Source organism: Ranitomeya imitator, chromosome 2, assembly GCF_032444005.1.
Source record: "Ranitomeya imitator isolate aRanImi1 chromosome 2, aRanImi1.pri, whole genome shotgun sequence".
Classification (NCBI taxonomy): Eukaryota; Metazoa; Chordata; class Amphibia; order Anura; family Dendrobatidae; genus Ranitomeya; species Ranitomeya imitator.
The window spans coordinates 543,484,817-543,511,415 of record NC_091283.1 but is presented as its reverse complement, the minus strand read 5'-3'; the positions used below and the strand labels follow the sequence as shown (position 1 = coordinate 543,511,415).

The 26,599-nt window shown below is 43.5% G+C and overlaps 1 protein-coding gene across 3 annotated transcripts in view; it reads left to right on the top strand.

Annotated features, from left to right (window-relative positions):
• CHD6 (chromodomain helicase DNA binding protein 6) overlaps window positions 1-14,832 on the top strand; it is a 252,579-nt gene extending 237,747 nt beyond the window's left edge. For all 3 annotated transcript variants that reach the window (XM_069751935.1, XM_069751934.1, XM_069751936.1), the window contains 5 exons: window positions 28-231; window positions 2,233-2,676; window positions 10,597-10,773; window positions 11,599-11,718; window positions 13,847-14,832. In XM_069751935.1, the coding sequence (XP_069608036.1) occupies window positions 28-231; window positions 2,233-2,676; window positions 10,597-10,773; window positions 11,599-11,718; window positions 13,847-14,734 (1,833 nt within the window). In that variant the 3' untranslated portion in view covers window positions 14,735-14,832. The remainder of the gene's footprint in view (window positions 1-27; window positions 232-2,232; window positions 2,677-10,596; window positions 10,774-11,598; window positions 11,719-13,846) is intronic.
• Window positions 14,833-26,599: the final 11,767 nt, after the last annotated feature.

Sequence of the window (26,599 nt, the reverse complement as noted above, 5' to 3'; positions counted from 1 at the left end):
CCATTTAATGTCTTCCTTCTTTTGTAGGATCGAGTGATCATTAACCGGATCGACAATATTTGCCATTCGGTGCTGAAGGGGAAATGGCCATCCTCTAGCCAACAGTTTGAAGCACAGTGCATGGTCCCGTCAGTATTAAATAATAAACTGTGTCCAAGGAGCAGCTACAGCGCTGCAGAAGCACAAAATCCCACATATAGCAATGGCTCTCCTGCGTCACATGGTCAGAAGGTAAGCCTGGTTAGTCATACATGTATATAGTAAGGCACAAGCAAGTAGGTTTCAATGAACTTGTGGGTTTAAGGGGTATTCCCAACTTGGACATTTAGGTCATAATCAATCAGGGTTCCCTCTAACCCATCTGTTGAGGCAGCCATGACATACATGGGTGAAAAGAATGAATAGATACAATGGGGGAAAAAGTACTTAGTCAGCCACCACAAATTGCACTTAAAAAGATGAGAGAGGTCTGTAATTGACATTATAGGTAGACCACAACTATGAGAGTCAAAATGAGAAAACAAATCCAGAAAATAACCATGTCTGATTTGGCAAGATTTATTTTGCAAATTATGGTGGAAAATAAGTATTTGGTCATTAACAAAAGTTCATCTCCATATTTTGTTATATATCCTTTGTTGACCATGACAGAGGTCAAATGTTTTCTGTAAGTCTTCACAAGGTTGGCACTTACTGTTGGTGGTATGTAGGCCAAATCCTCCATACAGATCTCCCCTAGAGAAGTGATGTTTTGGGCCTGTCGCTGGGCAACACAGTCTTTCAATTCCCTTCAAAGGTTTTCTATGGGGTTAAGATCTGGAGACTGGCTAGACCACTCCAGGACCTTCATTTGCTTCTTACGAAGCCATTCCTTCGTTGCTCTGGTATTGTGCTTGGGATCATTATCATGCTGAAAGACCCATCCAATGCCCTTGCTGATGGTAGGAGGTTTGAGCTCAAAATCTCACGATTCATGGCCCCATTCGTTCTTTCATGTACCCAGATCAGTCGTCCTGGTCCCTTTGCAGAGAACCAGCCCCAAAGCATGATGTTGCCACTCCCATGCTTCACAGTAGGTATGGTGTTCTTTGAATGCAACTCAGCATTCTGTCTGCTCCAAACACGACGAGTTTTGTTTCTACCAAACAGTTCTACTTTGGTTTCATCAGACCATATGACATTCTCCCAATACTCTTCTGGATAATCCAAATGCTCTTTAGCAATCTTCATACGGGCCCGGACATGTACTGGCTTAAGCAGGGGGACACGTCTGGCAGTGCAGGATCTGAATTTGTGGCAGTGTAGTGTGTTACTGATGGTAGCCTTTGTTACGGTGGCCCCAACTCTATGCATGTCATTAGGTCCCCCCATGTGGTTCTGGGATTTTTACTCGCCGTTCTTGTGATCATTTTGACCCCACAGGGTGAGATCTTGCGTGGAGCCCCAGATCGAGGGAGATTATTAGTGGTCTTGTATGTCTTCCATTTTCTTATTATTGCTCCCACAGTTCATTTCATCACACCAAGCTGCTTGCCTATTGCAGATTCAGTCTTCCCAGCCTGGTGCAGGGCTACAATTTTGATTCTGGTGTCCTCCGACAGCTCTTTGGTCTTCACCATAATGGAGTTTGGAGTGTGACTGAGGTTGTGGACAGGTGTGTTTTATACTGATAACAAGTTCAAACAGGTGCCATTACTACAGGTAATGAGTGTAGGACAGAGGAGTCTCTTAAAGAAGATGTTACAGGTCTGTGAGAGCCAGAAATCTTGCATTGACCAAATACTTATTTTCCAGCATAATTTGCAAAATAAATCTTGGCAAATCAGACAAGGTGATTTTCTGTATTTGTTTTCTCATTTTGACTCTCATAGTTGTGGTCTACCTATGATGCCAATTACAGGCCTCTCTCATCTTTTTAAGTGGGAGAACTTGCACAATTGGTGGCTGACTAAATACTTCTTTTCCCCACTGTTAAGTACCTGTGCATACATGCATTCATTGTTATGGAGTTATGGAAACAGTCCAGCTCTGGTGAAGGCACAAGAGCCCCCAATTAGAGAGCACAGCGTAACCGCCCGTTATTCTGTATTGTAACTTTAAAGGTTCAGTTAGTGCCTGCATAAAGGTGTAATGCTCATAGCACACAGTGTGGGGTAACTGTGCTACTTTTTATATCTCTTCTAGAATGCATGTGCATTGTAAAATCAGTATCCATTTGTGTTTCCATTAAAGGAAACCTTCACCACCCCGACATTTTCAAATGATGAACGAAAGCCTAGAAGGCCATTTGAGTTTGACAGTGAAAGGGCAGATGCCAAGCCCCGAAGTATGCAGCATCTCGGAACTCCACTTGGCAGAACCAGTGCAGCATTGAATGGATGGAGAGAGACCGCCATGGAACTATGTAGAGAGCAAGCTGCAGGAGGCAGCTCTACCTACTCCATCAATAGCAGCACACCCAAGATGGCTGCCATGACTGGCTTGCAGACTTCTTTAGGAATGGACTTGTCAGGAATCTTGCAGGCTGGACTCATCCATCCCGTGACAGGACAAATTGTTAATGGCAGTTTGAGGAGGGATGAGACTTCTCTCAGAAGGAGACGAGGAAGAAGAAAAAATGTGGAGGGGATGGATCTGGTTTTTCTGAAAGACAGAGGGATGCATGCAGGAATTGTGGTAAGCGTACATTTCGGCAATAAAAATACGATCTCTTGGCTTTGTAAATCAAAAAGGACAAATTTGTTACCCACTGATTGGCAGTTTTCTGCCTATGCACAGTGTACACACCTGCAATCAGTGCTGGAGGCGGGACTATGCAGAGCTCAGCATTTAGAGTACTGGTAGATCGACAGTAGATAAAACAGTGATTTCTTTCTCGCTTCACTGGGGACACAGGTAACCATGGGTGTATGCTGTTGTCGTTAGGAGGCTGACACTATGCAAATAAAGAAAAATAACTCCTCCCCGGAAGTATACACCCTCCGACAGTTACCAAGCAACTCAGTTTTTTGCTTTAAGTGTCTGTAGGAGGCGGACCTGGATCTAGCACCAGATCCGCATTTCTTTCAGGGATTGTGTGTGTTTATTAATCTTTTTCCCTTTCGTTTCAGATAGACTTTTGGGGGTTACAGGGTGCAGTTCTTCTCACCCTGATTCTCCGCATTAAACGACCGAGAGAACATTGTGGTATCACCCACATCGCACCCTCTTGGATCCGCTGGGCAGGACTTTGTTTCATGTCACCCTGGGGTGTTCATGTTGACTTTCAGTGGCCAGTCCTTGCCTCCCCCCCCCCCCTAATCCCTCTCCTCGGAGTGGGCTGAGAGGAAGACGGTGGTCACCTGCTGGGTTGACGCCGTCTTCTGCGCCGGTTGATATAGCGCGGGAAGGAGGACCACATCTCCTAGGACCCTCTCTGCCACCAAGGGATCCTGATGCGTTCCTCATCTTCAAGTAGGAAGATCTGCAAGCAACAGCAGCCCCTGTCCCCGCATCGTCGCAATCTCCATGCAGGGGCACTTAACCTTATTATCCAACAGCACTCGCCGCTGCACGGGCACTCTATTACCGGGCTAGGGGGTTTGGGGGCCATCGGCACTCTTTTATTTAAATCTCACGCCTCTTTCCTCGAGCGCTTTTTCCACCATATTCCTTTCCGGCAAGTCTCTGCCCCGGGAGGCTGCGCCCCTTCTTCCTCGTCCCCAGCTCTGGACGACCTCGCTTGCAGCCCAACGCTGGTATTTGCCGCACTCCAGCGGGCCACACTCCCCTTTTTCCGGCCGGCCTATCGGGTGATTGGTTTCTCTTCAGCAGCCACGCCCCACTGTTTGGCGCGTTCTCTGCACGAGCAGACGCTCGCAGCCTGCGCTTTCCCGGCCAGCTGCCTCCTGTGCATCGCGGCAGTTCCTCCATCATGTCCGTCTCTCAGGAGGCCCCTAATGCTCGGGACGAGTGCACTCCTCCCTCCCCCGGAGTGGGATGTTGCAATGTCTCAGTCAGTCTCCGACCTGACTAAAGTGTCTCAGTCCCTGGTTCAAGTACTAGAATGTATTCCGCTGCTGACTACTGCCACCAATGCCACGAACGCTTCTCACAGCAATTCGCTCGCACCTGTCCAAGACCCTCACAGGGGCAGACTTGAGAAAAGAACCAGAAAGCGTTTTCTGTCTAGTTCTTCATCCCCTTTTCCGGATCCAACTGCGTCAGCCGGAATACCGCTTTCTACCCGTTCCCCCTCTTCGCAGGCGGACGTTGGGTCAGAAGTACCCTCTCAGTCGGATTCTGACTCAGATGCAGATCAGACATCCACAATGCAGGATATGGTTGACAGCCTTATCTCAACCATTATTCAAACGGTTGAACTTAAGGAGGAAGAGGCAGCTTCTCAGGACATCTCCGTTTCTTTCAAACGGATGAAGCATCCTAGAGTTTTTCCCAATCATAAGGAATTTGATAACACTACGTCTAGACACTGGGAACAGCCTGGTAAACGTTTTTCAGGGAGCTAACGTTTAAACATTTTATACCCGTTTGCTGCAGACCTTGTTAGCAAATGGTCCGAATCTCCTATGGTAGATCCACCTGTGTCTAGATTGTCCTCCCAGACAGTGCTGTCCATTCCTGCCGCGGCGTCTCTATAGGACCCCACGGACAGACAAAGTGAGGCTCTAACCAAATCAGTTTTGAAGCTTCTGGTACCTCTCTCTGCCCCAATTTCGCCTCTACCTGGGTGGCGAAAGCAGTGTCGGCCTGGGCCAACACCCTACGCAGAGGCATTTTAGCTTCGACTCCCGCACAGGAGCTAGCGGATTTAGCAGATCAGATTTTACTGCCTGGAAAGTACCTTCTGAATGCTTCTCTGGATGCGGCTGCTTCAACAGCAATATTGTCACCATTCGCCGTGTACTCTGGCTGAAGGTGTGGAATGCAGATCCCGCTTCCAAAAAATCCCTCACAGGTTTGCCTTTCCAGGGATCCAGGCTCTTTGAAGTGCAGCTAGACCAAATGATCTCAGACGCCACGGGCGGTAAGAGCACTTCTCTTCCACAATCTAAGCCTAGGCGTCCCTTCAATAGAAAGGGACCCCATTCCTTTCGCCCCTTTCACTCCTTCGCCTCCTCAGGTGGTGCCTCTCAGCATGACCAGTCTTCCACTTAAAGGGACCGAAGGAAGCCTTCTTTCAGGCCTACACCTCACTGGAGAGCTAAAGACCGCTCCTCCAACTCTTCCAGTTCTGGCGACCACAGATTTTCTTCCAAATAACGGGTCACCCCCACCTGGAAATCTTTCCAGGGTGGGAGGCAGGCTTCTTCTGTTCACAGAGCCTTGGTTATCGGTGGTCGACGACGCCTGGGTCAGGGAGATTGTCACATCAGGTGACAAAATAGAATTTTCGTCGCCCTCAAGAAGACGTTTTTTCCTCTCCCGCCCACCCAAACAGCCCTCCCAGGTCCCAGGGCTTTTTCATGCGGGCGATTCCCTTCACGCCTTAGGGGTAATCGTCCCAGTACCTTCCAACCAGTGATTTTCCGTTTTTTACTCAAATCTATTTGTAGTTCCGAAAAAAGATGGCTGTCTTCACCCGATTTTGGACCTAAAACGGTTGAACCGCCACCTCCGGATTCGGCACTTCAAGATGGAGTTCTTGCGCTTGGTGATCGCCTCCATGGAACCGGGAGAATTTCTGTGCTCTGTGGACATTCGGGATGCGTATCTGCACATTCGGATTTGTGTTCAGCATCAGAGGCTCCTTCGTCTCGCGATCCAGGACCAACATTTCCAATTCATGGCTCTTCATTACGGATTGGTGTCCGCCCCCAGAGTCTTTACGAAGGTATTTGCGGCGGTCATGACCATCCTTCGGTCGAAGGGGATTCTCGTAATCGCCTATCTCTACGATCTCCTCGTAAAGGGTCCGTCTCGCCGCGACTGCGGTCACAGTCTCCAAATCACTCTGGACACATTAACCCGCCTCGGTTGGATAATCAGCGAACAAAAGTCCACCTTGATTCCGACCCAGCGTCTAGCATTCCTGGGCATGGAATTCAACACCATTCAAGCTCAGGTCTTCCTCCCAAGGAAGAAATTCCTCTCTCTTCGGAGGGGCATCAAAGCCCAAAAGTGTCCTACCCCTTTACCTCTACGGTTCGGCATGAGGGTTCTGGGCAAGATGGTGGCTTCCATGGAAGCAGTCCCTTATGCTCAGTTCCACTCTCGCCCTCTCCAGCTGGCCCTTCTGTCAGTTTGGGACAGGAATCCACTCTCCTTAGACCGCCCAGTTCGCCTCCCTCTCGATTTGAGACAGTCTCTCACTTGGTGGACGCTATCCACTTCCATTCTGCGCGGGAGATCATTTCTCCCTCTCCACTGGCAGGTCATCACCATCGATGACAGTCTCCAGGGGTGAGGTGATGTCTTTCTCCACTTCACAGCCCACGGGCGCTGGACTGCTCAAGAGGCAGGCCTCCCGATCAATCTCTTGGAGATCAGGGCTATTTTTCTAGCCCTCCTGCGCTTGCAGACCCTCCTCGGGAAAACCAGTCCGCATTCAGTCGGACAACGCCACAGCTGTGGCTTATATAAACCATCAGGGAGGGACTAGCAACAAGCAAGTCATACGGAGATGGCAAAAAATTCTGCGGTGGGCAGAGAACCACGTTCCCTTCATATCAGCTGTCCACATCCCAGGGAGGACAAATAGGAAGCAAGACTTTCTCAGCCATCAGGGGCTCATGTCAGGCAAGTGGGCTCTTCTCCCCGCTGTCTTCAACCACATTTGCCAAAGGTGGGGCGTGCCGGACGTTGACCTAATGGCCTCCTGAGCAAACCACAAGGTTCCCCAGTACTTATCCCGATCCCGGAATCCGAGGGCCATCAGCTGCGACGCTCTCGTGATCTCAGTTTTTGATGCCTTACCTGTACCCACTTCTTCCCTTACTTCCAAGGGTCGTAAAGAGGATAAAGTCAGAGGGGGTTCCCGTTCTCTTAGTAGCTCCAGATTGGCCCCGCAGGGCCTGGTACACTGAGGCTCCCTGACCGTCCAGATCTTCTATCGCAGGGTCCCCTCTTCCACTCGAGTTCTCGGTCTCTGAATTTAATGGTATGGCCGTTGAGGCCGCTATCCTGAAGGACGCAGCTTTTTCTCAACATGTCATACAAACCATGATAAGAGCACGTTAAAGGGTCATGTTTCTGCCTTGTCAATTCTCTTTCAAAGAGACATTGCTTCTCTCCCCCAGGTGAGAACCTTCCTTCAGGGGGTTGCTCATGTTGCACCTCCTTACCATCCTCCGGTCGCTCCTTGGGACCTCAACAGTGTGCTCGGCGCCCTCCAGTGTACGCCTTTTGAACCGATTCGGGACATCTCTTTGCTGGAAAGTATCTTTTTCGGTCGCCATCACCTCGATCAGGAGAGTTTCCAAGTTGGCGGCGTTGTTCTGGCGTTCTCCCTTTCTGGTCCTTCATCAGGCCTGTCCCCTCTTTTCTGCCAAAGGTGGTTTCGGCTTTTCACATCAATGAAGACCTCGTCCTTCCTTCTGTGTGCCCTTTCCCAGTTCATCCTTTGGAGCAATCTTTCCACAATTTGGATGTGGTCAGGGCTATCCGAGTCTACCTTGCCAGAACTCCTTTTTGTCAGTCCGACCCTCCGTTTGTCTTCTCGGAAGGTCGTCAGAAGGGGCTCCCCGCCTCTAAGTCCACAATTGCTTGATGGATCCGTTCGGCAGTCCTGGAGGCATACCGTGTTCAAGACAAGCAGCCTCCCCCGGGGGTGATCGCACACTCTTCCCGGGCTGCGGGAGCTTCTTGGGCAGTTTGTCACCAAGCTACGGCCTCGCAGGTTTGCAAGGCCGCAACTTGGTCGCCCATCCACACTTTGTGAAATTCTACAAGGTGCACACTCAGGCTTCTGCAGATGCAGGCCTGGGTAGGTAGATACTGCAGGCGGCAGTTTCGCACCGGCTGACCTAGTTCTCTATTCTTATTATACCGCCCTGGGGACTGCTTTTGGACGTCCCATGGTTACCTGTGTACCCCAATGAAGCGAGAAAGAAAGAGGGATTTTTGGTTCTTACCGTAAAATCTCTTTCTTGGAGCCTTCATTGGGGGACACAGCACCCTCCCTTTATGTTGTACCGTATTGGCCAACGTGCCGTTGTTGTGGGTTGGTACATAGGTTAAGTTGTTTATACTTGTTCCTACTACTGCTTTTGCACCAACTGAGTTGCCTGATGCCTGTCGAAGGGTGTATACTGCCGGGGAGGAGTTATTTTTCTTTATTTGCATAGTGTCAGCCTCCTAGCGACAGCAGCATACACCCATGGTTACCTGTGTCCCCCAATGAAGGCTCCAAGAATGAGATTTTACAGTAAGAACCAAAAATCCCTCTTTTATAAAAATGCAGCAAGCAGCTCAGTAAGCTCTGCGATCAGGGAGCAAAAACCTGGTGACAGATTCTTTTTAATACCTAGGTTCTCATTAGATGACTGTATATTTCATAAATATGGCTAAAACATCCTTAGTATCTTCCCAAAACAGAGAGTGAAAGGCTGTGTCTGTAAGGAGAACTTATTAGTTATTAGCCCCTTCATGACCTATGATGTATAGGTCGTGTCTTGCCCTTTAATGCGAGCTCCGGCACTGAACCTGCATCTGTCGCAACACATGACAGCTGATTTGCTCAGCTGTCATATGCCTCTAATCGCGATCGTGGAATCGCGATCCACCCGTAGCTGTTAACATGTTTTAATTGCCGCTGTCAATTTCTGACAGTGGTATTTAACTTGCGCCAACCGGAAGTGACTCACAAACCCCGCCCATTTGACGCCCTTGTCACATGATCGTGGGATGCCGATGGTTTGGCATGACAGCCACAAGTCTGCAGAAGATCTCTGTGCTTGACATTCCAGATCTCCTATGAATGCTGTTTCGTGGTTGGTGTTCATAGGAGATTTCTGCTACACATAGCAGGGCAGCACAAGCGATCGGATGATAGCAGCTTCAAGTCTCCTAAAGGCCCCGTCACACATAGCGACGCTGCAGCGATACCGACAACGATCTGGATCGCTGCAGCGTCGCTGTTTGGTCGCTGGAGAGCTGTCACACAGACAGCTCTCCAGCGACCAACGATCCCGAGGTCCCCGGTAACCAGGGTAAACATCGGGTAACTAAGCGCAGGGCCGCGCTTAGTAACCCGATGTTTACCCTGGTTACCATCGTTAAAGTAAAAAAAAAACAAACGCTACATACTTACCTATCGCTCTGTCCTCGGTGCTCTGCTTCTCTGGTCTGGCTGTGAGCGGCAGGCAGCCGGAAAGCAGAGAGGTGACGTCACCGCTCTGCTTTCCGGCTGACCGGCGCTCACAGCCAGACCAGAGAAGCAGAGCGCCGAGGACAGACAGCGATAGGTAAGTATGTAGCGTTTGTTTTTTTACTTTTAGGATGGTAACCAGGGTAAACATCGGGTTACTAAGCGCGGCCCTGCGCTTAGTTACCCGATATTTACCCTGGTTACCAGCGAAGACATCGCTGAATCGGCGTCACACAAGCCGATTCAGCGATGTCAGCGGGACCTCAACGATCAAAAAATGGCCCAGGCCATTCCGACACGACCAGCGATCTCACAGCAGGGGCCTGATCGCTGGTACGTGTCACACATAGCGAGATCGCTACTGAGATCGCTGTTGCGTCACAAAACTTGTGACTCAGCAGCGATCTCGCTAGCGATCTCGCTATGTGTGACGGGGCCTTAAGAGTGCTATTGAAGCAAGTAAAAAGTAGCAAAAAAATGTTTTAGAAAATATATATAAAAGTTCAAATCGCCTCCTTTTGCCCCATTCAAAATAACACATTAAAAAAATGCACCTACTTGGACTCCCTACATTCAGAAATGCTCGATCTATCAAAATCTAAAAAACAATCTGATCAGTAAATGGCGTAACAAGAAAAAAAAAAGAAAACCAGAATTACTTTTTTGGTCGCTGCAACATTGCATTAAAATGCAATAACAGGTGATCAAAACATCTTATCTACCCCAAAATGCTATCGGTAAAAAATGTCATCTCTGTGCGCAAAAAATAAGCCCTCACCCAACCCCAAATTCCAAAAAATGGAGACGCTACAGGTCTCGGAAAATGGCACCATTTTTTTTTTCCCTTACGAACTTTGCATTCTTTTTTCACCACTTAAATAAAAAAGAATCTAGACATGTTTGGCATCTGCGAACTCGAAATGACCTGAAGAATCATAATGGCAGGTCATTGTTAGCATTTAGCCAACCATGGTAATTTAAAAAAAAAAAACAAAAAAAAACTTTTTTTGGCAATTTCACCACATTTACATTTTTTTCCCCCCTTTTACAGTACACTATACGGTAAAATCAATCTCCTCTTTCAAAAGTATACCTCGTTCCGCAAAAAAACAAGCCCTCAAATGGCCATATTGACGGAAAGATAAAAAAAAGTTACGGCTCTGTGAAGAAGGGGAGCACAAATCAAAAAGGCAAATATGGAAAATCACAAGTTTGTGAAGGGGTTAACGTGCACCCTATTTGGAGTCACGCTTGTTTTATCCATTACCTGTTCTGTTTTTTGCATACAGGGGTTAAGGGAAGAGCCAACGCAACTGAGCTCAACTCATACAGAAGGCTCTGTCACTTCTTCACATTCAGCTACAGCCACTAATCCTCAAGCAGAGAAGGTGATTCCTAACAAAAGCCTCCTGGAGTGGCTGCGCCAGCAGTCGGACTGCACAATAGACATCCCAACATACGCAGGTGTAAGTAGCTAACCTCTGTCATCATCATTATGGGCATTTGTGGTTTCATAAGTTATTACATCTGCCTGTTTAAAACTGAAAGTCAGCTTATGAAAGACAACCTCTTCCAAGACCTAAAAGGCATGCATAGATAGGTTACCATTCCTTCATGTCTGCTATCAGCACCCCACAATTGTGTTTTAAAGGGAGCAGTGAGGTGACAGGGAGCCTCCTCCCTCTGTAAAACTACTTGGATGCTAACTAAGGCCCCTTTCACACATCAGTGTTTTGCCATCAGTCACAATCCGTTGGCTCGACGGATCCGTCGCAGATTGTGAAAAACTGATGTGACGGATCTGTTTTTGGACGGATCCGACTAGTGGATCTGGATAATTGGATCGGAGCATGCTCAGTTAAAAAAAAAAAAAAAAAAGAATCCGTCGCCGGATTCAGTCATTTGACGGATCCGGCACCATAGGCTTACATTCTAGCAAACGACCGACGGCTACGTCTTTTGACGGACAGAAAAAACGTTAATTTGTCCTTTGTCTCCGGCCGCTGTGACAAACAATTTTCGATGGATCCGGCGAATGACGGATGAAACGCGAGGCCATCTGTCGCAATCCGTCGCTAATACAAGTCTATGAGAAAACTGATCCGGCGGCATCAGTCGCCAGATCTGTTTTTTCCAAATTCCACAGGATTGCAACTGATGGCAAAAAACTGATGTGTGAAAGGGGCTTAATTGGTTAATTGTCGGAGATTAGAGCAACATATTTGTACTTTGAAGAGCGAGAATGTAGTTAATGTATGAGAAAACCCAAAGTAACTCTTAATGTCATGCAGAGTTTTTCAGATAAACCTAAACCGAGGCGCCAGCGGTGCAAGGATCTTAGCAAAGTGGACATCAGCATCCTCACTAATGAAGATAGGATCGCTGTTGCGAACAAAGACACAGGACGAAGGGTACGATAACCTCTGCATGATACTGCACTGTAATTATGTGAGATTACAAGCTGATTAATATTGCATTTATTTTAAAGGTTCATGCACAATTCTATATTATGGCTAAGTTTTGTATAAAGCTGTAATATGTTATATGGAGTCTCTACTATATCTCAATGTTCCTCCATCAGAATAAAAACATTTTTGGTTTATGTGATGTCACATACATGATTACCTTGTAGACTCTTCCCTAGAAATACCGCTTATAGGGGAAATTCTACATAAAAAATTCTGTAAAATGGAGCTTGTATAGCAGTAGCTCAGCCTGCAACTATAGCCATGTCATGCAAAGAATTTCTGGAATTCTGATGAACCTCATTAAAGGGGAACCTGTCTTGTTAAAAAAACCAAAAAATATTAACATGCAAATATTGGGTTAATCAGCAGGTTAATAGCATTCCTGGCTACCAGGAGGAAATTAAGTTTATTCTCCGTGGCAGCCTTCGGCATTGATTCATGGAGGCGCAGCTTCAGTCATCACTCATTATACTGTGAGCAGTGGCTGTAACCACACCGGCACTGACTGACAGCTGACTCCTCAATTTAGTGCTGGCTATCAGTCACTACCGAGCGTGGTTACAGCCGCTGCTCACTGCATACTGAGCATTAAGGGTACTTTCACACTGGCGGTTTTTTTAATATGTCGCAATGCGTCGTTTAGGGGAAAAAACGCATCCTGCAAAGTTGTTTGCAAGATGCGTTTTTGCCCCATGAAGTAACATTACCGACGCATTGCGACGTATTAACACACGTCGCAACCGTCGTGCGACGGTTGCGCCGTGTTGTGGCGGACTGCCGGGAGCAAAAAACGTTAAATGTAACGTTTTTTGCTCCAGACGGACCGCTTTTTCCGACCGCGCATGCGTGGCCGGAACTCCGCCCCCACCTCCCTGCACCTCACAATGGGGCAGCGGATGCGCCGGAGAATGCATCCACTGCACCCGTTGTGCGGCGCTAACAACGCTAGCGTCGGAATCTCGGCCCGACGCAATGTGACGGGCCGAATTCCGACGCTAGTGTGAAAGTAGCCTAACTGAAACTCTGTGTGGCGGATGCACAACTTTAACACTATTAAGCTGCAGATTGACCCATTATATGCAGGATAGCAGTGTTTTTTTTACATGACAGGTTCCTTTTTAAAGTCGATGATCTGGCGGTAAGAGCTTTATTATAGCTGGAAGCTGTAGAGCCTGTGTGTGCAGAGCCTTAAAGGGATTATTTGGGGCTTTTTTTAGGCTAATATCTTTCTGGCAGGTAGTAGATAATTGCTTGCCTGTTCTGTCCTGGGATGATCTTTCAGAGAGGTCACAGACCAATGATTGTGGGGAGCTATCTGTCAATCAGCATGACGTAGGGAGTGACTCCCATCAACAGAGCAGACGCGAAGAGAAAGGACTGCTTGTCGATGTGAAGTCCAAGGAAGCAGGAGAATCGCCATTTGAGCTGGGAGATATAGTCGCAGGGCAGAACAGGCAAGTAGTTATCAGCTACATGTCTGTAAATTCTTAGTCCCATAGGAAGAAAAAAAAAGTCCCAGATAACCCCTTTAATAGCTTCAGTCTCTGATGAATCCCTATATTGTCCATAGAGCTTAGGCTACACAGTTGTATCTGTAGTTAGGAAAATTTGTACTTGTTTTCCCGAAAAAAGTCACAGAGAAAAAAGCAGAGATGGTTACCTGCTCAGGCCTCCAAAACAAATGCACTGGCAGGGTGCGGCGGACCCGATTAATGATGGCAGAAACACAGGTGCAACAATACCGATGAAACAACCACTTTCAATCCAGTGTTGGCTGTTTGGTATTTTAGTGCACAGAAAGATAAAAGATAATAGTCTTTTTGTGCACTAAAATACCAAACAGCCAACACTGGATTGAAAGTGGTTGTTTCATCAGTATTGTGGCACCCGTGTTTCTGCCATCATTAAACGGGTCCGCCGCACCCTGCCAGTGCATTTGTTTTGGAGGCCTGAGCAGGTAACCATCTCTGCTTTTTTCTCTGTGACTTTTTTCAAATTTTTGGAGGATTTTTTAAGTCCTTTTTTGTGTCTGAGCTTTGTATTTGTTTTCTCATCTGTTTTTTGTCCACAGGGATTTCTTCCTGAAACAAAGTTCGGCAGGGTATTGTCAGATACTCTTGTATGTGACACAGGGCCCAGGAGGAGAGGAAGAAGACCACGTAGTGATCTGATAAAGACCCCAGGCGTGGTTGGATCTGATACCTCATCGTCTGGCATGAACCCACTTTTTATGAACGGCTTAATCGCTGGAATGGATATAGTGGGATTGCAAAACATGAGAAATATGCAGGGTATTCCACTGACAGGGCTGGTGGGGTTTCCTACTGGATTCGCAACAGTTTCGGCCAATGAGGACGTAAAAAGCACGTTAAGTATGTTACCCATGATGCTCCCGGGTATGGCTGCCATGCCACAGATGTTTGGCGTCGGAGGAATCATAAATTCTCCCATCTCATCCTCTGTGTCATCATCTTTAGGAAGCACAATAAAAGGTGGTGCCACTCATGCAGAGAAAGCCACCGAGGACAAAGACACCAGCCAAGTTAGTACTCAAGATTCCACAACTTCAGACAAAACTGCGGGCTCCCCTTTCAAAGAGCAGACGGATCCCACAGTGACTGCAAGCTGCCCAGTAGCTTTTAACCCATTCCTTATCCCAGGCATGTCCCCAAGTCTACTGTACCCTTCCATGTTTCTGTCGCCAGGCATTGGCATGGCAATACCAGGGGTGCAGTCTAGCCGTTCTTCAGAGGCAGGTGGTCATGATCCACAAAAGAGGAAGAGAAAGAAAGTAAAGGAGGACCTTCAGACTTCAGAACCAGAGTCTGTGCCCTTTGCTCAATCCCCAGACCATGAGCAGCCATCTCCCAGTGTCCAGAACTATGTAGATACAAATGAAACACAGGCATCTGAGAAGGACGATACTGGTTTGAGAGAATCTCCGGACAATGCTAATTAGAACTTGACTCCTTGAAATTGTGACTTGTGAGTTCTTTCTCTCATAGATATTTCCTACATTATGGAGTGTTCACCAGTAAAATTCTACCTAAATCGCTCCCCTTTATCTCCGTGGTATGTCTTTAACACCTTGACTCTTATAGTAGACAGAACCACAAATCGTGGATGTTGTAGGAAAGCAGAAAATTGTATTTACGTTTTATTTTATTTTTTAAATTTCCATTCCATAGATTATTTTTATGAAAGCAACTTATGTCTGTTTCTTGCCTTTTCCCTTAACACAGATCAGGCTCTTGACTTGATTTAAAGGCACAGTGTAGCACAAAGCCTTAAAGCAGCAATCCCTTCATCCAAAGACCGGTCTTTTTGGCTAAAGCAATATAACTGGTGCTGTCCACAATCAACCATGATGGAAAGCTAAATCTAAAGTATGACGTCCTGTTTGTGTGTACGTGTTTACCGGCTGCGCAGTGGACTCTGTGATCATAAAAAAGGTGGTCCAAAAAAAAAAATAGATCTGCATAAACCACAAAGCATCACAAACCATTATTTGCCATCAGTTAATGGTAATTGGGGTATGACCTCTCCCCTTTCCCCAGCAAACATGAGGTTGAAGCCTATTCTGCAGGCCCTTTACTGTTTTTGTCTGCACATTGGTCATCCCGGTCACCACCTACCTGTGCCGGGTACTGCAGTCAAGCCCATGTACTTAAATGGATCTGTGCAGGAGAAGGTGGGGAAGGGGCCAGATCTTTGAATCAGTGCACCTCCTTCATCCTTAGGATCAAGATGCCATCACTTTGGGATGGAAATACACCTTCAAGGGTCAGTTTTGTCATTTGGACAGTTAGTCATGAAGTTTATTTAGAATTTATGTAGAAGAAATCAGTGGGGATTCCTCTGTTCTGTGCACTCATGGTTTTGTTTTTTTTTCACAAAAATAATCTTTGGTGGCTCATGGGCAGTGGGGTTAAGCTTACTAAATGCCAATTCAAACTGATGGTTTGGGGGATTGGTTCGTTTCCAGGTGATTGTTTATTGCTGATCTCGGCTGACCCCTCTAAAATTCACCATTATTGGTGGCACAGTTTGTAATTGTCACACTTGAGTTTCCATTTACGCTCGCCATTGAAGTCTAGCACGAATCTGGTGAGAACTGTCACTGGGCAAAAATATCATCTGGTCCCGCTGGCTGTAATGATGGTTTTATCCATCAGATGCTCCAAAAATATTCCACTGACCTTGTAAATGGACCTTAGTAATGATGAATGGCCATTTTATGCAATAAGGAAGCAGTGTTTTTTCGCGCCATCTTCAAAAATGTTATTTTTGCTCCCAGAGCAAATTTTTTTATCATGCATTGCAAGGCAAGCTATTTTACCCCAAGCCCTTTTATACAAGGCTTACTCACATTTAAATTTCCACCTCATACTTTTCCTGACACTTTTTTTGTGGGACTTAGGCCGGGGTCACACTTGCAAGTGTGATGCGAGTCTCTTGGATCAATACCCGGCACGCGAGAGCGGAGTATTCAGCTGCATAGAAATACATGCATCCGAGTGCCGGCGGCAGTGCCGGGTATTGATGAGTGTTTCTCGCATCACACTAGTGTGACCCCGGCTTTAGGCTGCTAAAAATAAACCTGATAGATTTCATACTGAAAATTTGCCTTTATGTCTGATTTAAACTGTTATTGTCACTGATATACCCAGATATCAATATATACATCAAGCCGAGAATACTTTGTAAATTGTATCTGCCTGGCGATCGCCCTTATTACAATTTTTAATATGCTTTTGGGTTGTGTTAGATGGCAGGAGAGGCAATCCCACTATTGGAGGTGGCTGGGGATGTGTACATCCGCTGGAGAGACTAATGTTTAATCCTTGTTACGCAGTCATTTTGAAAGTTTTGCCTTAATGGACTTTTCAGGGATTAGAAGAAAGGGCATGTTTTGTTATTTTTTCCCCCCAGAAATGGTGATAGTTTTAATTTCTAATTACAACTTATCCCTAGTTAGCTACAACACTAACATAGTGTATGGACAAAGAAAAATGGCAGATCTTTTTCTTTAATCCTGGACTACTCATTTAAATTTAAAGCACCGTTACATACTAGGCACTTTCTACTTAGCCCATTTTATCCCCCCAATTCCTCTTGTACTTTAGCTTAAAGGGAGCACTTGATCCAAAAGTCACCTTATTTGAAATGTAAAGGTATGGCCTTCTGTATACCAAGTTTAAGCAAGTGGAAAAATTTATATATAGTGAGAGAAATATATATGTTTATAAGGTAGAAAATCACTGTAGAGTAGATGACCGCATTATAAATGGACGCATCGAAACAATGTTATAAGCGGGACTGCTTCTTAAAGGGAACCTGACAGCAGATTCATGGTGCCTGAACCATGGACAGTAGGGTTGAGCGAAACGGATCGTTCATTTTCAAAAGTCGCCGACTTTTGGCAAAGTCGGGTTTCATGAAACCCGACCCGATCCCTGTGTGGGGTCGGCCATGCGGTACGCGACTTTCGCGCCAAAGTCGCGTTTAGTATGACGCGCTTGGCGCCATTTTTTCAGCCAATGAAGGAGCGTGGGCAGAGTGATGACATAGGTCTTAGGGGCGTGGACGCCTATCGCCATCTTGTCGCTTGTGCGCTGTAGCGAGAGAGAGAACAAAAAAAAAAAATCCCCATTGACTTTGCATTGGGTTTCGTGTTTCGGTCGATCTCCGACTTTTCGCTATAATCGGCCGATTTCACTCGACTCGACTTTTGAGGTAGTCGGGTTTCGCGAAACCCGACTCGACCCTAAAAAAGTAAAAGTCGCTCAACCCTAATGGACAGCATGATTCGGAGACTATCTATGCTATTTCAGCCGTGTATATTTTTCTATGAAACACTTTGGCTTCTCAGAGAAAACATCTTAACAACCGGTTGGGGGACTAGTCCAAGAGACAGCGGCTTCTTGCTCACCTTGATTGGCATGTCTCTTTATACACACATAGGATAGACTTGTCAGTCTATGGTAGTGTGCGGGGAGAGCCCGCCGTGACTCATGATCCCTGGCTGGCCTGTGAAAGTATTTCATTTTTCTGATGCGCCATAGTTTTTCAGAGTAAAACATACCTAGTTGCAATAATGTACAAGGTCTCAGGTTCAGGCTGCCAGTGGTTTGGGCAGCATGAATTGCTGCCAGGTTCCCTTTAAAGAAAACATACCCAGCAGGACCTGAACTAATCTGGCACAGATCTGCTGTCCATAAATGCAGAACGGATTCAATTGGTGATAGAAATAAACAGAAGCAAAACTTTTATTGCCACTTTTCCTATGTGATCCTATGGAGAAGATGAATCGAGAGGTTTTTATTGTTAGTTTGTTTCTAACGTATGTAAGCCAAAATCTTTACTTAAACGAAGCAAAGAAAAAAAAATCATGGGCTAATTTTATTTTATTTTTTTCTTAATATTTCAAAGTTTTCCCCTATTTTATTATATTTTACTAGTTTTAGTGTAGATGAAAATGTACAGATATAAATAAAATGATGATTTAGGGAAAAGATAAAAATCATATTCATTCTTTTTTCTAAAAAGAAGAAAATAGATTGATTTGTCCATGAGTAGTTGATGACAGATATATTAATCACTGTCGTATATTTTTTTAATCTTGCGGTTGATGAGTGATTAAGCTGATTGTGACATTCTTGTCGTTGCTTTGTAAAGTTTTCTTTTTTTTCTAACAGTTATTCATTTCCCTACTCCTGCCAGGATGGGGTTAAGGCACCCATACACATTGGATTAAAATTGATGAACGTGAAGATGTTCCACTTAAACATTCATTCCTCATGTAAAGAGTAACTGCCTTTTTAATTTTTGTTTTCATAAATCAATAGTGCACAAGAAAATACCATAAACAACTTTGTAATATATCTCATCAGGGAAATCTGCTTCTTTCTCCGCCAAGACTCAAAATTTTCAATTCCCAGATAAAAATTGTATTCAGTAAAGACAGATTTTCCTATTACTGAGAATGGAGATAGCAGTTGGTGCTGATAAAGTTCTATGTAGATGGGAGGAAGAGCTACAGAAAGCTGTAGAAAGTGCCATCTCCTATCTCAGTGATAGGAAAATCTGTCATCACTGAATACAGATTTTACCCAGGAATTGAGAATTTGGAAAATGAAGGATCATTCCAGGGGGGGAAAGAAGCAGATTTCTCTAATGAAATATATTATAAAGCTGCTTATTTGTGTGCCTACTATTGATCTATGATTAAAATAATGGTTACTCCTTAAGAACAAAAATCATTTTAGCTGACTGATCAGAGACAATAATCATTTGACATGAAGTTGGAGGATTTTTTTTTCCCCAAAGAAAAGTTGGACGAAAGATTAGTAATGATCAAGCATACTGGGATAAGGTGTTATCTGAGAATGCTTGGGGGCTAACCGAATGACTTTGGCATGCTCGACATCATTCGTTTGAGTCCCCTCGCCTACATGTCTCGCAGCAACATATGCAGGGATTGCCTAACAAACAGTGCATGCAATCCCTGCACGTGTTGCGGCTGTTGAACAACAGCCAGACATGCAGCTGCGGGAACTGAAACACATTACTCGAGCATGCCAGTTAACACCCGAGCATGCTCAGATAACACTTTATTCAAGCACATTTGCTCATCACTACGAAAGCTCTTTAGTTCAAAGAAAGCTTGTTAATCCATGCACGAATATAAAAATATTTACCTAATATCACTGAACATCTTTGGCCAGGTTAAATGACTATATCGGCATTACCATTGTTCAACCCACAACATACTTTGTTCAATGTGTATGGGTTTTTTTTGCAAATACAATTACATAGCAAGTACTAAATTTGGAAAAAATATTATTAAGGCATTTAGAAGTTAGTTATTTTTCTCGTTTGAAAAAAAAAAAAAGGTTGGCGTTTTATCAGTGTTTGGTCCGTGTGTCAGTTTTTGCCATCAGTGTTTCATCAGTGATTTTCTCATATGAAAAAAATAAATAAATAAAAAAAAAAAATAAAAAAAAAAATAAAAAAATATATATATATATATATATATATATATATATATATATATATTGCAAAGCTTTTCTTGCCCATTGCAAAGGCATCTGTATGCTGTCCATTATTTCCACGGACCTGTAGTTTTGCATTGGCAAGTTTAATCCATGACTGATAAAAGGTGGTCATGTATCAGTCTTTTTTTTTTTTCTGCTGTCTGCAAAAACTTAGGATCTATAAACAGCACTATAGACTAATAGGTACGTATTCTATCCGTGAAAAAACTGGATCAAGCCTGTAGATGAAAAACCAAATGTCTGAATGAGGCCTAAAGGAGTAACTATGCTGACCGTTACACGTTAGGTGTTCTGATCCCTATCTGGCCACCAGCTCTCTCACTGACTCATTCATACATATACACAGTCTGCTTAACCTGTTGAGTGTACATGTCAGGCAATAAGTAATTACTATGCACATCTGGCACCTCTTGTCATCAACGATAGGACATTAGGACTTTAAAAAATGCGTGGTAAAAATGTCTTTAAAAAAATGCAACTTAAAAATACCCATGATATGTTTCACAAGCCAAAAATGCCACAGTAGGGACCAAGGGCCTTTTAGCAACCAAATATAAGGACAGAAGTGTTGTCATGGGCACGCAGTCTTTCATTTTATATTTTTTTTACGTACAAATATGAAATTGAGGGGTTCGGATAAAAATATTTTGGGGTATTTTTAACATTTAAGAAGCAAAATACACCCCAAATATTTGGATTTAGGTATTATTTGCACATTGGTTTCCATTATCCCGGTTTTTGTGCACATCCCGCTTCAACTTGTCCAGAATTGCAATAGGGCCGTCTACTTTGCTTCTATATGTCTCCGATTTCATACAGAGGTTCGTATGGTCCATTGTGCGCTCTTGTGCCCTTCATTTTATACAAGGGCACAACGCATGTGGTTATGAGCTTCAGAAACATTAAGATTTGTCTGAGACCAATTAGTTTGGTTTGGGGTAAATCAGGACTGGTAGCAGTTGGCCTGCAGCAGTCTCATGTCTCTGGCCAGTATTAATTGTGTTTTGTTTTTTGATCTGGTATCTCCTATCCTTCTCAAAACTCCAGAACTTTGAATTTCATGCGAGTGGTTCATAAAATGGTGCCACCACCATTTTTCTCTACTCATTCCTCTGATTACAGATTTTTTTAGGGGGGGAAATGATTTGTGTTAAGACCTGTCAACCAAAATTCAAACATGGCTTCCAGAGTGTCATGTTGGAAAACCTTGAAGCCTGAGCTGAATTACTGGATTGGTCATAATTGGTTGGTAAATGACAATTTTTTTCTGAGATGGATACTATTTAGCCTTATGAAGGTACATTCATGATCGAAAAGATTACTTGACTATGCACTCAGACTGGGAACTTCAGGCGTTACATTTTTTTTTGCAGAATTATTAGCACTTTATTATGAATCTACTTGTAAGTATTGAATACTTAGGATGACCTCTCGGCCAGTGTTTGCTTCAGTCAGGTACAGTTAGAATTGAGGGTGCTCAATGGAGATTCAATAGAAATCCGCTCAATGATATGTTTTCTAATATTGTGAAAATGAAGGAAAAGTATGTAGAAAAGAAATTGCTGTTGCGCTTCATCTATGACTTCTACATTTGTCACTTAGTAACTAAATCCCCTTTGCACCCAGCTTTAGCCAGTTTTATTTAAAAAAAAAAAAAAAAAAATGTAGTTACGTAAAATGAGTTGTATTAATTAGAGAAAGTCATCCTGCAGAAACTGCGCTCCTCCTGTCAGTAGGTTTGTGTGGTATTGCAGATGGACCCCCATAAAGTGAATGAGGCACAGCAGCAGTACCAGAGAGGGCCAGTAGCGAAAGGTGGTGCCGTTTCTGCAAAAAGAACCCCAGCTGTGATGTGATGCTGGACAATACCTTTCACTTTTTTTTCTAGGTCAGGAAAAAATATTTTTGGGGGTTCCAAATTGTAGATGGTGGCAGTTCTTGGTTTATTTCTCTCTAGGTTGATATCTACTTTCTATCGATTTACTGGTTATTTATCTACTTTTTTACACTACTGCTCTTACTTTATATCATCGGTCTTTAGGATTGTAGAATATCCTGTACATATTACAACCAAGAACACAATTCTTAGATGTTTTTCTTTTCTTTTGGCAAAAACGCAACCTGTAAATGTATCGGGGGGCATAAACATATCATACCTGTAACCAATAAAACACTGTATGCTCGATTGATAAGGGTAAACACTCCTGAGTTTGTGCTTGCAATGAACAAATCAATACAGTATCACTTTTCTGTAGAGATGCCCATGTTGCTGTACCCACTGCATAGATGCTTTCTTCTAGATGGGCATAGGAAACACCGCCAAGCTTGAGTCTAGTACTGATGGGGGGACTTGCGTATGTACTGCTTACCTAGAATGTTTACAGTAGTGGTCCATGGTGGGGCGGGTGGGGGGAAATAATTTCCTTGTATTCTCCTGAAAAGTTTGCAACTGATTGCATGTTAAAGTGTGTACATGTATGTGTGTGTATATATGTATATTTATATACAGAATATTTAAGCTTTTCGATTACTTATATATAAATGTTTATATGTATTGATTCACTTAAAAAGGTCATAACGATTAGATATGGGATGATTTTTATGTTACCATTTTGTACATCATAAATTATGAACGAGACGTGATCATTGAAGCCTTACCTTGTCTTAGCTACTGGTTTTAAATTAGAAAAAGTCTTTTTATTCCCCCCTAGAACAGTGCTATACTGTCCTTGTCATTTGGCTGTAAATTGGAATAACCCAGGCTTTTTCTTTCCAATTCCGGACAATCCATTTTTAGAACAAAGCAAATCCTTTGGTTTGGGAATAAATTCTGTTTGCTAGTGCCGGCCATAGTCCGAAAAGCTCAACCATCTAATTGCTTTTAGCACGTACCTGACCACCACAATCATACCAAGCAGAAAATGGGAAAGGTTTCAGAGCCATTATCATGTGACTGTATGATGCCAGTTTGGGGTAGACGACACTTGCAGTTGTGTGGGTGAGACTATGCCATGTTATGACTGTGGTGTATGATTTGACTTCTTTATATTCACGTCTATGAGTTGCGTCAGCACCAAGGTTGATACTTACACTGTGTCCTCCTTATTTAGTGGTTACGTTACAGCATTATTCCTCGTCCCAGTCACATTCTCTCTATCCAGGACTCATTCTCTATGCGCACAATGTATAAATTCTGAATATATATATTTCTATACATTCATGCACACACATATACCATTAGACAAAAAAAAAACATGAATTGGAAATTGTATGAATTTGGGGGTATTTTTTTAGTGTGTACTATAAGAAAATGACAACATAAATGAATTGCCTTGAATGTGAGGGAAGTGTTAAATACCTGTTCTGTTATTCTCTGCCTCATATCAATGGCTCTCATGGTTTTGTACTTTTTCTGTTTGTTCTGTTAGTTTTTTCTTTTGTAGTGTTACTAATTTATCGGAATGGTCCAGATGTGTCCACAACAACCGTAACATTTCATCCACTGAGTTATTTATTTGATTTTTTTTTTCCTTTTGTCACTTGTCTTTTATACACTTGGAATTATTAATGATGTATATGATGAAATTGATCTTTGAAAGACTATGTTAACTGTGCAAGTAACTGATTAGTTTTCTTCATCCTGATGCTGACATCTGGGTTTTCCTACATAAAAATGCTGTTAATAATCTGAGTTCTGTGATATTTTGTGCGCTGTATGTTGTTGGGTGGAGGAGAGGACTGGTCATTTTAGGATAGCTATATTAACATCTATAGCATTGTTCATATGGTGCAGTTTTTGCCCATAAACTTTTAAAGAGGATTCATCCATTCTCCTGACCTGTTACAGTAAATACTTGTAGTAACTATAAATAACAGTTTTCTGCTCCCAGAAATATGAGTAAATTATCAATTTGACATTGAAATTCACTTCGAGTGGCTTGTGCCCGTACTCAATTTGACAGTCAGCCATCATTGAACCATGTGAATTGACCGTGAGAATAGTAACTCCCAGTTTTTAATGTCTTCCTACATTTACAGGAGGAATGGCATAATGCAGAGTTCTGAAAGATGAATCAGTATTGTTTTATGGCAATTCATGTATTTACTAAAACAAACATGTCAGGGCCTCTATTCCAACTCTGGGAATTAATAAAAAAGGAGGTATAAATATTTAATCAGGTTATTCTTATCCTGTACTGCTGTTTCCCTCGCAGGGAAGATTTATCAAGCTAAATGTGTCGGAATTCTGGGGCAAAAAAAAAACTTTTTATGACTTGCACCGTATTTCTATTTTAAACACTTTTTGTGCCTTCCCTAACAAGGGGGAAATCTGACTTAAAGGGACACTGTCACCTGAATTTGGAGGGAACAATCTTCAGCCATGGAGGCGGGGTTTTGGGGTTTTTGATTCACCCTTTCCTTACCCGCTGGCTGCATGCTGGCTGCAATATTGGATTGAAGTTCATTCTCTGTCCTCCATAGTACATGCCTGCACAAGGCAAGATTGCTTTGTGCAGGTGTGTACTATGGAGGACAGAGAATGAACTTCAATCCAATATTGCAGCCAGCATGCAGCCAGCGGGTAAGGAAAGGGTGAATCAAACACCCGAAAACTCCGCCCATATGACCCAAAACCAGTCCCACCAAATTCAGGTGACAGAGTCCCTTTAATATGCAACATCATGTGTCAAAATTGTGATGACATTTCTGCCACAAAGTAAGCGGTATACTATTTAAAGTATTGTAAAATTAACTTTTTTTTTTTTAGAAAAATATTAAGATTTGAGAGTTCTCAGTGATTAATGTCTTTTAATGGCTAACTGAAAAGATGGTAGAAAATTGCAAGCTTTCAAGATTACTTGCGTCTCTTCATCAAGCATAAAATAACACAAAATCTGAAAAGTCACATATTTATGCACAACAAGACACATGCATAATGTAATAGATCATAAGACAAGTGACATGAACCAGAACTATCAATATTGGAAGGGGAGAAAACAGTTGTGGCAGTAAATATTGGAGCAGTTCATAGATAAGGAGTGTGAAAGGTTCATTGTCCATTGAGGACTCTCAAAATTTTAATATTTTTGTCTACTAGCAAACATGGTACAAAGATATATTTTCCCTGTGTCAATTTTTTTTAAAAATTATTACAAAAATACTGTCCACTTTGGACAACTTGAAGAAAAGGCGGAACTTGTTAGAGCTCACCTGACAAAATTTATAATTTACGGCATAAAAGTAGCATAAGGTATAACAGAAATGTACTCTAGTGCCAAGTGACATACAGTATTTGCCGTGGCACATGTCAGCACCAAATTCATTTAGAGGAGCTTTCTTAATGAATTTGGTGCACCTTACTTCCATGCACTCTTCATGCAAAATGCTAGTCTTGACAAATCCTGGAGTAACTTTTTATGCAGTGTCTTGTGGTATTTATACATCAGCCCCACAGTGTTTTTAGCCGTTTCTATTTTGTTTCTCATTTCTCGGAAATAAGAAGTGTGTTTTTTTTTGCCCTACGCCTTAGGTGCATTTTTTTTCTTGTTTTTTGTTTTTTTCACTAAATACCATATCCTGTAGATCAGTGCTCCCCAACTCCGGAACTCAAGAGCCACCAACAGGTCATGTTTTCAGGATTTCCTTGGTATTGCACAGGTGATGCAATTGTTACCTGTGCAGGTAATGCAAATTTCACCTGAGCAATACTAAGGAAATACAGAAAACATGACCTGTTGGTGGCTCTTGCAGACTGGAGTTGGGGAGCACTGCTTGTAGATGTTGCTTCTATTTAGGGAGAAAAATCCTATGAAAAAAAAAAGTCAAACGTCTGTTAGTTCTGCACAGTGATTTCGCTGAAAGATTCAATGTGCGTCAGAAAATTGAAGAAGCAGCTGCACTTACCTAGCAATTGTCATGGCCATGAAATTTCTTAGACCCCATGTACTGTATAATGCTAAGGGGCAACGTTTCTCCTTGTGGAGAGTGATATACCAGCTCTGGCTTGTCAAGGTAAGGAGGCTTATTCGCCGTGCAATGCTCCTCTGGGAAATATAATATGCAAGTTGCCTCTTCAGAGAAAAAGAGGACTTAAACTCTAGCGCCACCTGTTGGAAGTAGCGATCCTACAAGTCACAATCAACCCTTTAACCCTGCTGTTCTGTTGGTCAAAAATGACCGACTTTGAACTTCAATATTCTTTAAAATATTCAAGATGCGGCTCTGAAACCCGTGGCCGACCGACCCATCCTCATTTAAGTCAATCAACCACAAGTTTCAGAACCGCATCTTGAACACCCCAAAAAATACCAAAGTTCAAAATAGGTCTCCCCAGACCGAACAGAACAGCAGGGTTAATGAGTCGTGCAATATGACTTAGGATAAAAGCCAAATCAGTATCTCAATTCCCAGACACGGTGTTTCGGGCTGTTGGCCCTCGTCAGTGCGAAGCATGAGAACTAATTTGGCTAGGTGAGAGGCTCTGGACTGAGGTCTAAGGGACAACGTTTCTTCGCACTGACGAGGGCCAACAGCCCAAAACACCGTGTCTGCGAATTGAGATACTGATTTGGCTTTTATCCTAAGTCATATTGCACGACTCGTTAAAGGGTTGATTGTGACTTGTAGGATCGCTACTTCCAACAGGTGGCGCTATAGAGTGTAAGTCCTCTTTTTCTCTGAAGAGGCAATTTGCTTATCATTATACAATCGCTTGTCATCATAAAAATAGCCTTTTGAAGTCTTGTTCTGACTCCATAACTGGGCTG